The sequence below is a fragment of the Mobula hypostoma genome, chromosome 11, assembly GCF_963921235.1.
Source record: "Mobula hypostoma chromosome 11, sMobHyp1.1, whole genome shotgun sequence".
Classification (NCBI taxonomy): Eukaryota; Metazoa; Chordata; class Chondrichthyes; order Myliobatiformes; family Myliobatidae; genus Mobula; species Mobula hypostoma.
The window spans coordinates 64839019-64854875 of NC_086107.1; the positions used below are offsets into that span (position 1 = coordinate 64839019).

General features: G+C 39.0%; 1 protein-coding gene across 2 annotated transcripts in view; it reads left to right on the forward strand.

Moving 5' to 3' along the window:
- LOC134353797 (activating molecule in BECN1-regulated autophagy protein 1-like) overlaps nt 1-15857 on the forward strand; it is a 423477-nt gene that overhangs the window by 247627 nt on the left and 159993 nt on the right. For both annotated transcript variants that reach the window (XM_063062189.1, XM_063062188.1), the window contains exon 12: nt 15497-15607. In XM_063062189.1, coding sequence (XP_062918259.1) covers nt 15497-15607 — 111 coding nt within the window. The remainder of the gene's footprint in view (nt 1-15496; nt 15608-15857) is intronic.

Sequence of the window (15857 nt, forward strand, 5' to 3'; positions counted from 1 at the left end):
TAACGAAAGTTAGAGAAGTCAGTGTTCATGCCATCAGGTTGGAGGCTACCCAGATGGAATATAAGGTGTTGTTCCTCCAACCTGAGTGTGGCTTCATCTTGACAGTGGAGGAGGCCGTGGATAGACATATCAGAATGAGAATGGGATGTGAAGTTAAAATGTGTAGCCACTGGGAGATCCTGCTTTCCCAGATTGGAGGAACAACACCTTATATTCCGTCTGGGTAGCCTCCAACTTGATGGCATGAACACTGACTTACCTAACTGCCGTTAATGCCCCACCTCCCCTTCGTACCCCATCTGTTATTTATTTACTATTATTATATTTTTTTCTCTCTCTTTTTCTCCCTCTGTCCCTCTCTCTATACTCCTTGCCCATACTCTGGGATTCCCCTCTCCCCCTTTCTTTCTCCCTAGGCCTCCCGTCCCATGATCCTTTCATATCCCTTTTGCCAATCAACTTTCCAGCTCTTAGCTTCATCCCTTCCCCTCCTGCATTCTCCTATCATTTCGGATCTCCCCTTCCCCCTCCCACTTTAATATCTCTTACTATCTCTTCTTTCAGTTAGTCCTGACGAAGGGTCTCGGCCTGAAACGTCGACTGTACCTCTTCCTATAGATGCTGCCTGGCCTGCTGCGTTCACCAGCAATTTTTATGTGTGTTGCTTGACCTCTCAGTGATCTGCTTTACAAGGAACCTACTGAGAAGGAAATTATTTTCTTGAAATTGTGTCTGTTTGATACTTCTTGCTACATTTGGGACTCAAGTTGCTGGGTCAAAAGATTGTTGATTCAGTCTTACAGTGACTTGAGGATAAACTTTATACTGATTCAACTGTGATACTAAAACACTGGTGTACTAACAGCTCGTCTTCAAGAAGTTCAGCTTAGGCCTTATGAGCATTCCCAGCTACAATGCCCTGAAAATGTATTCAGCCCCACAATGATTTTAACATTTTACTATTATTTTTTGAATTTAAAAGAAATTGAAGTTTTTTGAGCTAACCTACAAAACATTGTACATCATGTCATATCAAAAGAAAATTTCCAAAACCTGTAAATTATTTGCAAAAAAATAAAAACCAAAATTGTGAAGCTGAAAAAGTATTCATTTCCTTTGAAACTACTACGCTAACTTTCCTCAGGTGTGGTACTGTATATTACATTACCAACTCGCCCAATTTGTTGATGTTGAAAATTGGAGGACCACCTGAATAAATAACTGACCTCTCTAAGGTCCAGCAGTGTGGTAGATTTTCAACAGAGCAAACTAAAATGAAGCCAAAAGAGCATTCAAGCCAAGTGAGGGGAATTATAAAAGAGAAACACAAATCTGGTGAAGGGTACAAGATCATCTCAAAGGCACTGAGCATACATTGAAGCTCTGTGCAGTCTATTGTGAAAAAGTGGAAAAAAATACGAAACCACAGCCATACTGTCTAGGTCAGGCAGCCCCTCTAAACTTAGTCACCAGAGAAGAATGGGTAGATACAAGAAAGGCGTCTATGATGCCAACAGTCACAATGAGTGAGCTACGGATATCAGTGACTGCAATGGGAGTTCATGGCTCTAGTCTATAAGGCCTTGCCCAAAAAGAGTAGCTATGGAAGAGTGGCAAGGAAGAAGCCCTGGCTTAAAAAGTAGCATATCCTTTCCCATAAGGACTTTTCAAAGCATCACTTAGAAGATACTGTCAAGATATGGTCGAATGACACGGAAGTGGAACTTGTTGGCGTCAAACACTAAGCGGTGTAACGTAAATCTAATACTGCGTATCAGCCAGGTAATACCATCTCTACTGTAAAGTATGGTGGAGGTAGTGTCATGTTATGGGGATGCTTTTCAGTAGCAGGGACTGGAAATCCGGCCAGGATTGGTGGGAAACTGAATGCTGCTAAAAACAGACCCTGGATATAAACCTGATTGCCTCTGCAACTTAAACTGGGGAGGAAGTTTGTCTTTTGGAAGAACAATGATCCAAAGCACATTGCCAGGACAACCATGGAGTGGCTTGAAGTGAAGAAAGTTGATGTCCTTGAGTAGCCCAGTCAGAGTCCTGACCTTAATCCAGTCAAACATCTCTGGCAAGACCTCAAGATTGCTGTCCACCACCGCTCCCCGATTAACCTGACACAGCTTGAACATTTTTGCAAGGAGGAATGGATAAATCTTGCTCCATCACATGAAAAGCTAATGGAGACTTATCCAAAAAGACTACTAGCTGTAATAGCTACCAGAGGTAGTTCAACTAAATACTGAGCAAAGGGGGGTGAATACTTCTGAACTGCTGACATTTCAGTTTTTGAACCCTGTTTTGGGCTCTACTATGAAAAAAGGAGCATATGATTCATAAATAAAAATTCTCAGTTAAGTTGGTCAGAATCTCTGGTTTAATATTCATTTATGTGAACAAAGGCTGAGGGCTGAATACTTTTACAAGGCATTGTACTTCAAAAATATCCCATCATGATACCTGAAGGTCATGGGAGTGCTTGCTGTTGTCCTGATATAGGTTATCCTTCCATCAGCATTACCACAAAAGCATTTTTTCTTCTCAGTACTACTTTGCTGTTCTGGGAAATTATTGCTAATCAGTGCATTTTGCAAATTGATGTATTATCATATTGCAATAATGCCAAGACTTAAACATCATGAGAAATGAAGTACTTTCTAAAAATTCTGTCAGATTAAACTCCATCAACAAATTTTTATCATTAGTATCTTTGGCATTGTGATTTGAATTTGGCACTATCAATATGCTTCCTAATTATCATGGACTTAATTCGAAGTAGTCCTTACAGTAATGCCCTGGTTCATATTTTTACTGTTATGCTGTATGTATTTCATTTTGCCAGTTCTGTAAGAGCAACTTGTTTTCAGCTTGTCTGGGTTACTGTTGAAGATGAGGGATGGTGTGGAATGTGTGCCATTCAATTAGCGAGAGATTTTCTTGGTGAGTGACAATAAGATTTGTCTTGGGCTTTTGTTTGGTGGGAGATGAAGAGAGAAGACACTGGGAAGAACTGGTCGTAGCATAAGATCCGGTGGGAGACCCGTTTATTTGAGATGGATTGCGAGAAACATTTGGAAGGTGGTGTGGCTGTTCATGCTGACGAGGGCCCAGCTTGTGAGTGACAGTGAAGTTCAAGATCAGCTCCAGCTTGTGCGCATTTGACTGTTCAATTAGAATGGGCATTTTTTTTAGTTATTCTTTACTAACCCTTTAGTTAAGTTAGGATTCATAAATACAATTCCTTTATTCGTGTGCAGTGTACTGTCAGTTACTTCATGGCACCAATTTGTAACAAGGTAGCAAATTACACAGCATCAGCACAAACTAGGATTTGGGGTGAGAGAGCACCTCAATCTCACAAGTTTGGCAGGGCCGGAGGGTGTCTTCCCTAGATTTACATAGCCAAGGAAACCAGGGGGTTTTACAGTTGATAATTTGTTGTCTCTGGCAGTGTCATGTTGACTCTGTTAATCTTACTTTTCTGAGTTTGTAAACTAGACCTATTGCAGGAAAGTCATAAGATTTGTACATTTGCATTTAGCTTTGTTTAACCTGAGGTTGAACCTTCTTTACTTTTATGGTTATAAAAGTCGATCATTTTATGTTTTTTTAGAGCTGAAGCAGCACACTGACATTTTGTAGGTCACTTTTAGGCCATTATATTGAGATTAACGGGCTGCTGACCAGTTCCACATGTACCAACAAGTGAGAAGCTATTTCCTCTGGTACAATTAGAAAACTAAAATGGCAGGTCACTATATTGCTAAAATATTAAAAGCAGGAGATGTAAGTTAATTACAGACCTCAATCAGTTTGAATCAGCAACAACAAATCCACAATACCATCAGCACAGTTGCACCACAAGACTGTGTGCTTAGTCCCATGTTCTACTTGCTTTACACTTATGTCTGTGAGGCCAAGTACAGTTTCAGTGCCATATTCAAGTTTGCTGACAACACCACTGTTGTTGGCTGATTCAAAGGTGGTGATGAATCAGTATATAGCAGGGAGATTGAAAATATGGCTGAATGGTGCCACAACAACCACCTCTTAATGTCATCAAGACCAAGGAGCTGATTATTGACTTCAGGAGAAGAAAACCAGAGGTTCGGGAGCCAGTCCTCATCAAGGAGTCAGAGGTGAGGAGGGGCATCATCTTCAAATTCTTTGGTGTTATCATTCCAGAGCACCTATCCTGGGCCCTGCAAGTAAGTGTATTACAAAGAAAACACGGCTACACCTCTACTTCCTTAGCAGTTTGCGAAGATGCAGCATGACAAGGTAACAAACTTCACAGCATGTGCTGGTGATATTAAACCTGATTCTGATATTTAAAACGTTGACTAACTTCTATAGATGTTTGGTGGAGAGTATATTGACTATACGCATCAGTTCCTGGTATGGAAACACCAATCCCCTTGAACCGAAAATCCAACAAAAGGAAATGGACACAGCCCAATCCATCACAGGTAAAGCCTTCCCCCCATTGAAAACATCCACACAGAGTGTTTTTGCAGGAAAGTAACATCCATCATCCAGGATCCCCATGGTCCAGGTCGAGCTCTCTTCATGTTGCTGCCATCAGGAAGAAGGTACAGCACCCTCAGGACTCATACCACCAAGATCATGAACAGTTATTACCCCTCAGCCATCAGGCTCATGATCAAAATAGTATTACTTCATTCAGCTTCACTTGTCCCATAACTGAAATGTTCCCACAACCTATGGACTCACTTTTAAGGACTCTTCATCTCACTTTCTCAATATTTATTGCATATTTATTTATTATTAGTATTATTATTTCTTTTTGTATTTGCAGTTTGTTGTCTTTTGCATACTGGTTGAACTGCCAAGTTGATGTGGTCTTTCATTGATTCTATTATGGTTATTATTCTATTATAGATTTATGAGTATGCCTGCAAAAAATGAACCTCAGTGTTGTATATGATGACATATATGTACTTAGATAATAATTTTACTTTGAACTATGTAAAAATATTGACGTGAAATGAATATAAAAAAGTCACCCTTCAAAATCTCTTCCTGTTCCTTCCTTAGCTGCACTGGGTGGAATCATGTCTGATTTGCATGAGGATCTTTGTTTTTAATTATCCTTTGGTTTCAAGGTGAATTAAAATGTTGTTTTTGTCTACTGGCTATCTCTGTTTACAAAATGGTCATAGATTATATTGTTACAATAAAATAAACCAGCAGTTTCAGACACAAGAAGAAACCCAATAATATAAACATGTCAGAGACATAATAAATTACATTACCTCCTTATTGAAGAAAAACCTTGTACATAAATGTTGCTGTGCAAATGAGATCGATTTTTCAAAAGAATGTGCTCATCATATTTGATTTTTTTTCCTTGTATTATAATAAAATGCAAATTTCTGTCTAATTGGTTGGATTTTCAGGGACTTGTGTTGATCTCTTGTTCTACTGCATGTTCAGTATACAGTTTAAAAACTACTTTTAACTCGGAGTACTATATTTTTGGATGAGGTTATTCACCTCCCTATCAGTATAATGCCTAATTCCAATTATTTTTTATTTGTGAACTAGTATACCAATAATATGTGCAGAATTATACGATTTCCGGTAACTGGCAGTTTAAACCAAATGAAACATGCAAACGTACAGAACTACTTGAAATACTTTGTGCCATTAAATACTGCGTAAATTTTAAATATGGCAAATATTTGTTTCCTTCCCTAAAATGTACTCAAGCTGTTTGCACAAGATAATAGTTGAGATTTGATTCCATAGCTCTTTACCTTTTAAACATAGACAGAAATTATAACCATTGCTTGGTAGAGATCAAAAAATGATCTGTATTTTATCCCATGATTTCAACTATTTTAATGTACTAGTAATTCTCGCTTCACTTACAGACTTACTAGAATCATTTACTTTGTGATTAAATAGAGCAAAAAAATGGTGTTGTATTTTTATTTATTAAGCTGATTTTCTGCTTTGATCTTCCAGGCATTAATGATTGCTTTTCCAACAAATCCGTCGCTCTTTTTTTGCGTGTCAAATATTGTCACCGATTCCTGAAAAGGAAGAGTGGTTTGCATTATCCAGAGCTTTAAATAGCATTTTATTATTTTCCTTTAAAAATATTAACTCTTATCAGTAGTATACAGATGTCAAGATTTTTGTAATTTGATAACATAATTTTCAACTCCTTCCTAACTTTAATGCATGAATTTTATGGCTTGGTCCAAGCATCTATTCTAGAAGTTTGGGAATATGACCCAAGCAGACAATTCAATGAATTAATGTAGAAGAATTTATCTTTGAAGCAGCCATCTTCGTTATGGCATTAACCATGTTCCCCTCTGCCTTTCTATTTGAATATTCAAGATCCCCTTGAAATTGTTATTTCCTCTTCCACTTTTCCACTTCACTGGCATTCATTAAGTCATTTAGTGACAATTGCATCCACTCAGTGCATTGCTGGACATTCACGCGGGATACTGTTTTATCCAAATGTGACCTCTGCCAACACACAGAGCAACACATTAGTGTTAAGACATTACTGTAAGCTCTGAGCATGATGGGGAGATGAGAATAAGGGATGGAATTCACTTTTGTCATGCCCAATCTTTATCCTTAAATCTGTTTATTTGATTATTTGCTGTTTGTGGGTATATATTCTGTTAAGTCAGTTATTACATTTTATTTTCTTTGTGCAGTCGTTAAGATGGTGAAGCCACTGAAAAGTACAAACTCATTTTATAAATATGTTTGTAAAATCTACTAAATCCATCCATAATTCTACTTTTGCATAAAGAGTAGGCCCAGAATATCATTTCTATGAAAAAGATGAAGGTGTGTATCTCCTAACTGTTATGACTAAATCTTTCAACAAAATCTTTTGTGTGATTGATCATTGTGAGAGATTGAGAAGAGCTGACCAAAAGTTTGGTTGAAGACATTGTCTTGATATGAATGGAGATCTGTTCTCTCCTTTTGAGTTAGCCCTGTCATTTCCCACTCTGTTGCTGACTTATTGTAATAATCACCAGAAAGATGTGATGTTGCTGGAGAATCAAGCTATCCTTTTTCTTACTTTGTTGCTATGGCAACAGTCAGCAGTTTATCCCCAGCTCATCATTTCATTGCTGATAATTGTCAGTAAAGTCATTTTGTATTTGAAGAAGGAAAACAAATTTGCACTGCTTTGAATCAGTGCTCTGACTGTCTTTAAGCCAATGGGTGTTAGAACTCTGAGGTTTACAGACCACTTCAACCATTTAGTTGTCCCAGCTGAAAAGGCATCACTGGTTAGAAGAAATTGCAGAATAAATTATTTGCTGAGTAAAATGCCGCATCCCTTGACCTTATGATCCAGAGAAATTGCTTTGGAGTTCTATACACTTAGAAGTGAAAACAATCTAAATGCATTTATCAGCAATCTGCTTCAAGAGCAACTTTTTGGGGAAAAATTGTGGGAAGTTGGATAAAAAGAGGAGGAAGATTTTGATTGTTGGTTGAATTCTACTATATTATGCAAAATGTCATCAAATTGAATCATTCTCTTCAAATAAGATGAAAGAATTCAAGTTAAATTTTTTTCTTGAGATCTTTTGGGATGGTCCTTATAGTTCTGAAAACTGGTCGTGATTCCTGACACTGTGTTGAAAGGATATCCTTTGATCTTTTTAACCATAAAAAATGTAACTTAAGAGTGCAAGTAAAGCTGTAAAGGTCATCCTTGAGACCAGTCTTAGACTATTAAAATAATGGTTTGAACCAGACCTGCCAACTGCTATTTCTTGATCCTCAATAATGTGCAGTGCTCCCACTGTGCATGAGAATAAATTTTCTTTAAAAAAATCAGTAGATATTGTGACCTTGAACTGATGTAAGAATGCACCTAAACATAGGAATTAGGAGCAGGAGTAAAGCACTCAGCTGCTTCAGCCTGCGCTGCTTATTAATATGATTGAAATCCCAACTCTGCATTTCTGGTAAACTTTTCAACCCCTTGCAAATAAAGAATCCATCAAAATATCCACTGTCTCTTCTTCCATCGCTTTTTGAGGAAGAAAGTTCCAAAGACTCATCATCCTTGGAGGAAAAAGTTCCCTCATTTATTTTAAATGGCCAATCCCCTACAACTTTAAGCATTATATGTAAACTTTATCCAGAACAAGGATATCCCCCCGCCCCCGGCCTTTTCAAGTACAGTTCTAATGATGGTTAAGGAGCTCATAGCCTGATTCTGAGTAATCCAGCAACTGTTTGATTGACACCACCAATATAAGCATGAACCCCATTCTTTGAATATATAAAAATTAAGAAGTTGATATGGGTGCTATCAGCACAGACTGCAACATGAAGAATTATACAGGAAATAGCAGAAAAAGGAAACAAATACTTTGTATCCACTGTCACAAATAAAAAAAGTAGTGCATATTGTACAAGTTAGACTAGACCCAACTGATCCCCAGAGCAGATGACCTGTGCTCAAAAATTTTGAAAGAGATGATAAAGATATTGGACCCGCTGGTTGTCATTGTCCAAAATTATAGCACTTCTGGAATGGTTCCATTAATGTAACCTCACTATGTACAAAGGAAGGAGAGAGAAAACTGGGAATTATAAAGTAAAGTTAGAGCACATAGCATATACTTGTATGGTTTAGTGCGCATGCGCCGGTCGTGCATGCAGCCTGGTACAGCCGTTCCAATTTATTCTTACTTTCGTCTTCTTACTTTTTAATTTACATTATTTTTTGTATATTTTTCTCATGGTAACACGTCGAAGCTGCACCCTCTCTAACATGCTGGTAGAGAGAGTTTTATTTAGGTTTTCTTTAGCGCTGGAAATGGTTACATCCCGACATGCGGGACAGAAGCAAGGCTGCATTGTGCATTCCATGGACAATGAAAATACCGGCCAGCTTAGCGAACAGAGCGGCAGACACCCCTGCTGAAATCCGGAGGAAAACACACAGAGGATGCAGAAGGGGATCACAAAGCTGAGGAAAGAGGACTGGGTCGAGACAACAGAGACTTTTGGAGAAGAGGAGTTCGGTGGGTAATACCGTTCCGGCTGACCGGAAGTGCACTGAGAGCGGTAAGCGTAAAGGAGTTGAGTGCTTACTGTTCTGGCTAACAACGGATGGTGCAATCCGGGGTATATTATGATCAAGGAACGTGTTTGCAGACTGGATATTGAACTTCTTACTGTTGGACTTCGGCCACATTCCACCGTGATACAACACTTGACGGCACGGGAGGTCGTTCCTGCCTGTGGCCATCGAACGTGCAGCTCCTCCCGTGGAGGGTCAGACATCCTGAGCGAATAGACTGGTCCTGGACTTGTTTTCCATCTGCCATAGTTTGCATTTTGTTGTTTGATTGTTGGGGTTTTTTGTATTGATATATTTACGCTCTATTCTTGGTTGGTGCAGCTGTAATGAAACCAAATTTCCCTCGGGATTAATAAAGTATATCTATCTATCTAGTTCCGGATTGTTTAATTGAGTGAAAACAAAGTAGATATAAAACCTTATATCAGGATTGGAGGATTGTGCCTTATGCAGGAACCAGTGCTGGACTCCAACGTGTCCACAATTTGACTGAGTTAATCAAATGTGATTTATCCAAGGTTGCTGCTTGACTCAAAGCTGGATGATAGTGTATGTAGTGAGGATGCAGATGTACTTCAGGGCTATATGCTGTATAGAGGATGCAGATATACTTCAGGGCTATATGCTGTATAGAAAATAGAAAATGGAATTACATGTGGAAAAATAGTAGGTCCTTCACGATGAGGGGAAAAAAAAGAAAAATTAAGAGTATTTGGGAAATGGTGAGAGGTAGAAAGATTTAGTTTGGAGGGGTGGTGTATCCTCGTACACAAATCACATACACAAAGTTAATATACTGATATAGCTTGCAATTATGAAGCCAAATGATATGTTCTTTATTACAAAATATAAAGATATAAAGCTGGCTGACTGGAATGATACAAGGTCTGGTGATGCTGCATGAGGAATATAATGCATCTGACCTCATTGCAATGAAAGGAGTACAGTGAGGTTCACCAGATTGGTTCCTGGGTATTCACTTTGTTTTCTCATCCCTCTCCCTCTGTGCTGCCTTAAGCAGACTTGTTTTTTCACATCTCCTATTTTGATGAAGAGTCACATTTTTGAATGTGAATTGTTCCTTCTGACCTGCTATGTATTTCCAGCATTTTTCTGTTACTGTTTCATATTTAAGGCATCACAGGTTTTTATTTAATTTTCAGTTAGATTTATACTTGAATTTAGAAGAACAAGGAATTCTTTGCATGGCTTAGTGGGGTTAATGTTTCCCCTCATGACTGTATCTAGCTATCAATGGTCATAGTTGCAAATCAAGATACAAGGTCTCAATGCAAAACATCGACAATTCCTGTCCCGCCTGTAGATGCTCCTCAGACCAGCTGAGTTACCCCTGCAGATTTTCTACCTAAGCCTCTCTGTTTAGCTGCAGACCAGGTGAGGGGCCTTGATTCTAAACATCGACTGTCCATTTCACTTCACCAGTGATTCTTAGTTCCTCCAGCATTTTGTTGCACCAGGTTCCTGCAACTGTTTTTTCTTGTGTCTTCAAGTTAAAATCTTGGTCATTAAAGACTTGAGAGGAATTTCTTTGTTTTGATGCTACTGAATTTTTAGAATTTGCTACTTGAGGATCATCAATTTTGCACAGATTTTACCACTCACCTATACTCTAGGTGTAACTTAGTGGCTAATTAGCATACCAGATTACATATTTTTGGCATGCGAGAGGAAACTGGAATACCTGAAAGAAATTCACACTGCCACAGGAAGTCAGTGTAAATTCTATACAGCACCAGAGGTCAGGATTGAACCTGGGTAGGTTTTTAAGATAGTAAGGCAATCAAGGGAGATAGGTTATTCCAGGAACTTGATGCAGAGATAAATTATTAGCAATGATGTTAGTTAAGGGTAGGGGAAATGCACAGGGATACCATCGTGATTTGGATATCTAGCATTATTAATAGCTTAAAAGCAGAGGCATCTCTGTTTAATTGCACTGTGGGACCATCTTCACATCATCCTTAACTTGAAGGCAATTAAAGATCGTGATTAAATGTTGACAAGGCCCATGTTACCCATATACTTCAAATGAATAATGATAGCAGAAATCGAAGTCTTTACAGTATACCTTCTCTTGTGGTATTTTCTCATGCTTGCATTTTGCAATTAAAGGCCTTTGAATGCATCTGTGTACGCTATAATTTTTGAGTAATTCAAAAAGAAAATGTATAATTATCATCAGGACTGTATATTAAATATTTAAATCTTCTGTTTACAATGCTTGCAGTTACAAATTGTTTAATCTGGCAAGGCATTCCATTGTTATGTCAATTTAGGAAATTATTTGGAGCTTCTGATCTTGCAATTCGTGCCCATGATTATTAAAGCAGTAATAATGTCTGTTGTTTATGGGGCAATAACAAATGCAACAAGTAAATTTTCATCCAAAGACAGGTTTTGCTTTGTGTAGTATGATAGTTTAGATTTCATTGCAGAAGCAAAAGCATTTAATTAAACCTCTTCTGAATTACTTTCACTATAATCTGCAGCCTGGATTTTCTCTTTAAGCAACATACTTCTGAATTATCTTAATGAACTAGTGATTTCATGATCTTCTGAAGGGCTCAGTGAGTTTGATGCTCAAACATACAGGTACAGCACCTTTACAAGATGAAGGTACATCACTATGGCCAGAAGAGGGGTAGGACTCCAAGCCAGATTGTAATGTCAAGGACTGGAAGTTCATCTACCCAACATCTTGTTAGCAAATATACAATCACTGGAGAACAAGATTCTCCAAAGCACTTCATGGCTGTAGACTCACTTTCGTGAACTTCAGTTTTGAATGTTATTTGCTTACTTTTATTGTTTGCATGACTTGTTTTATCTTCTGCACATTGGGTGTTTGATGGTCTTTTCTTTAATGAGTTCCAATAGGTTCTCTTTGTTTTGTGGCCCGCCTGTAAGGAGGTGAAACTCAAGGTTGCTTATAGTATGCATACTTTGTACTTTGAACTTTGAGAACCTAAGGGTTATCGAAGTGAAATGAGGAATTGTTGTGTTCTGTGTTTCTCGGAGACATGACTCACTCTGGACATGCTGGATACATCGGTACACAGGACTGCTGATTCAGAGATGAAAGGTGGGGTTCTGTGTTTCGTGATAAGCTCAGTGTGGTGCTTAGACATAGCGGTCTTGTCGCATTCTTCTTCCCCCAACGTGGAACATCTACCTACCAAGAGAGTTCTCCTCCACCATCCTGACTGCAGTTTACAGATTGCCAAAAGCCGATGTTAATCAGGCACTTGAGATATTGAATGCTGCCATAGCCAAACAAGAAACAGCTCAGCCTGACACATTTCAAGTCAAAGTTGGGGACTTCATTCAGGCTTGTGAGAAGAAATCTCTCCAATTATCATCAGCAAGTAACCTGCCGCATCAGGGGTTCCAACACACTCGACCACTGCTACGATTAGAAATGCCTACAGTTCCATGTGCAGACCACATTTTGGGAAATCAGTTCACTTGGCTGTCCTCCTCCTACCTGCATACAGGCAGAGGTTAAAGAGAAAGGCTGCAGGATAAGGACAACAGAGGTGGTCGAGAGAGAAAGAGGAGCGGCTACAGGATTGCTTCGAGCTGGTGGACTGGGCCATGTTCAAGGACTTAGCAGAGGATCAAGATGAATACACCTTGCTTGTCATGGACTTTATAAAAAGAGTCGTGGACAAGTGCGTCTCCACAAAAGCATTCAGAGACTTCCACAAATAGAAGCACTTGATAAACCATAAGGGCTGCTGAGGGTCAGATTAGTAGTATTCAGGACTGGAGACCAAGTAAGATACAAGAGGTCCTGATATGATCTCCAGAAAACCATCTCCTGTTTGGAGTGGCAATTCTGGACAAAACTTGAATCACTGAAAGATACTTAACAGCTGTGGAAGGGAATGAATGATATTACCTCTGACAAAGTGAAACCAAGCAACATAGGTGACAACAAAGCTTTTGCTCCCAGGTGAGCTCAATGCCTTTTATGTTCACTTTGACTATCAAAACAGTGGAACCTTCATAAACTCCCACAGCCCCCAGTGATCCTGCGATTTCTGTCTCTGAGGCTGACATGCAAGCAGTCTTCAGGAGGGTGAACCCATGGAAAGCATCCATGCGAGACGGGGTACCTGGCTGAGTACTAAAGAACAGTGCTGGTCAACTGGCTGGAATGTTCACCAATATCTTTAACCTCTTGCTTCACTAGTCTGAATTACCCACCTACTTCAAGAAGGTTTCAATTATACCGGTTTCTAAGAAGAGCGTGGTAACCTGCCTGAATGACTATCATCCAGTAGCACTTACATTCACCGTGATGAAGTGCTTTGAGAGGCTGGTGATGAAACATATCAACTCCTCCCTGAGAAATGACTTAGATCTGCTCCAGTTTGCCTTCTGGGCCATCAGTCAGCAGCTGATGTCTCTTCACTCAATCTTGGAACATTTGGACAACAAAGATGTATACATCAGGATGCTCTTCCACTACAGCTCAGCATTCAATATGGCAGCTCCAATGCCATATTTAAATTTGCTGATGACATTGCTGTTGTTGGCTGCATCAAAGGTGGTGACGAATCAGCTTATAAGAAGGAGACTGGAAATCTGGCTGAGTGGTGCCACTACAACAATCTCTCAGTCTATGTCAACAAGAGATAGAGCTAATTATTGACTTCAGAAGCAGGACACTGGAAGCCCATGAGCAAGTCCTCATCGGAGGATCGGAGGTGGAGGGAGTCAGCAACTTCAAATTCCTCAGTGTTATCATTTCAGAAGATCTGTACTGGGTCCAGCACATACATAATTGTAATTACAAAGAAAGTGTGACTGCTCCTCTTCTTCCTTAGACATTTGCGAACATTTGGCATGTCATCTAAAACTTTGACAAACTTCTGTAAGTGCATGGTGGAGAGTAAATTGACTGATTGCATCACAGCCTAGTATGGAAATACCAATGACTGGAAATGAAAATCCTACAAAAAGTAGTAGATATGGCCCACTACATAACAGGTAAAGCTCTCCCCTCTATTGAACACACCTGCACAGAGTGCTGTTGCAGGAAAGCAGCATTCGTGATCAAGGATCCCCACCACACAGGCTATGCTTCCCTTCTCTCTGCTGCCAGAAAGATACACTGCCTCAGGCCTCACACCACCAGGTTCATGAATGGTTATTATCTCTCAACCATCAGGCTCTTGAACCAGAGGGGATAACTTCACTCTACTCACCCCATTACTGAACTGTTTCCATAACTGTTAGACTCACTTTCAGGGATTCTTCATCTCATTTACTTTTATTGCTTGCTTGCTTGCTTGCTTATTTATTTATTTATTCTTTTCTATTTGCACAGTTTGTTGTCTTTTGTGTATTGCTATTTGTCCACCCTGTTGGATGCTGCCTTTCATTGATTCTTGTATTTACCGTGTATGCCTACAAAAAGACTAATCTCAGTGTTGTGTATGGTAATATATATGTATTTTGATATTAAATTTACTTTGAACTTCAGATTTACTGTGGCATTTCGAATGGTAGATTGTAATTTTTATACCAATTCTGCTTTTATGCTATAAGTTGATAAATTATTGTTGTTCAGCTCACTCTTCAGTAAATACCTGAAATCAATTCCATTGCGTTAGATGCTCTGATATAACCATCTCAACCAAAACAGATTAGCACCAGTTTCCTTAGTATTGCAGTATTTTTTTGGATTTATTATGCTCTGAATTACTGGAGTGAGGGCCAATTTCTGATTTCAGAGTGTTACATTCATTATCTTTATTCATTTATCTTGGTACCGCTCTTCGTAGAGGAACTGTGACGTACAGTGAGTGGGGAAAGACTGGGGAAACCTTGCTTTTGAGTTGAGTTGATCTGCATATATTGAGGAAGTTACATCAACATCATGCATTTGTATCGTTCCTTTAATGTTACAGCACATCTCTAAAGTGCTCTGAATGAAAAATGTGATAAATGACTTGGTCCAGGAAAGACAGAGGGAGATTAGCAAAGAAAATAATTACTATGCTGAGTCTAGCATCTGGAGATTGACTACAAAGGAAGATGCACAAGAGTCTATAATTGCAAATGTACAAGTTTGCATTTTCCTGCCAGAAGCTTTATTGATTTACATTTTGAAGTGATGATGCATGTGAATGCATGCATGGTTGGAGACAGATGCAAGTTTAACAAATGTGTATTACTCCATATTTTTAGTAATATCCTTCCCCAATAACGTTAACAAATTGGACTAAATTATTTTGGAAAAATTGGGAGTAAAATGTTCACCACCCCACTTCTTGTATTTAAATACCTATGGTGTAATTGTAGGGGTTTTCTTAATCAATTGGTACTCTTATTCTTTAATTTCAGGTGCTGTGATAGGCGATGGGCAGTCAGCAGTGGCCAGTAATATTGCCAACATCACTTATCGCCTCCAATGGTGGGACTTCACCAAATTCGACCTTCCAGAAATCAGCAATGGTAAGTGCTTTGGGAAGTTTGTCAGGACACAAGTGAGTAGGTCTCTGCATTGAGTGTGCTCTTTTGAAGTTTCTTGAATGAGTCAGTTGAATGATATACAGTATGTGGAGGAACAGTGTGCAGAGTTTGTTTTTTTCCCTCAGACAGTAGTTTTTTCTTGTGATCTTTTGGGATAGTCCTTACAGTTCTAAAACTTGGTCTTGATTCCTGACACTGGATTGAAAGGCTATCCTTTGACCTTTTTACCATA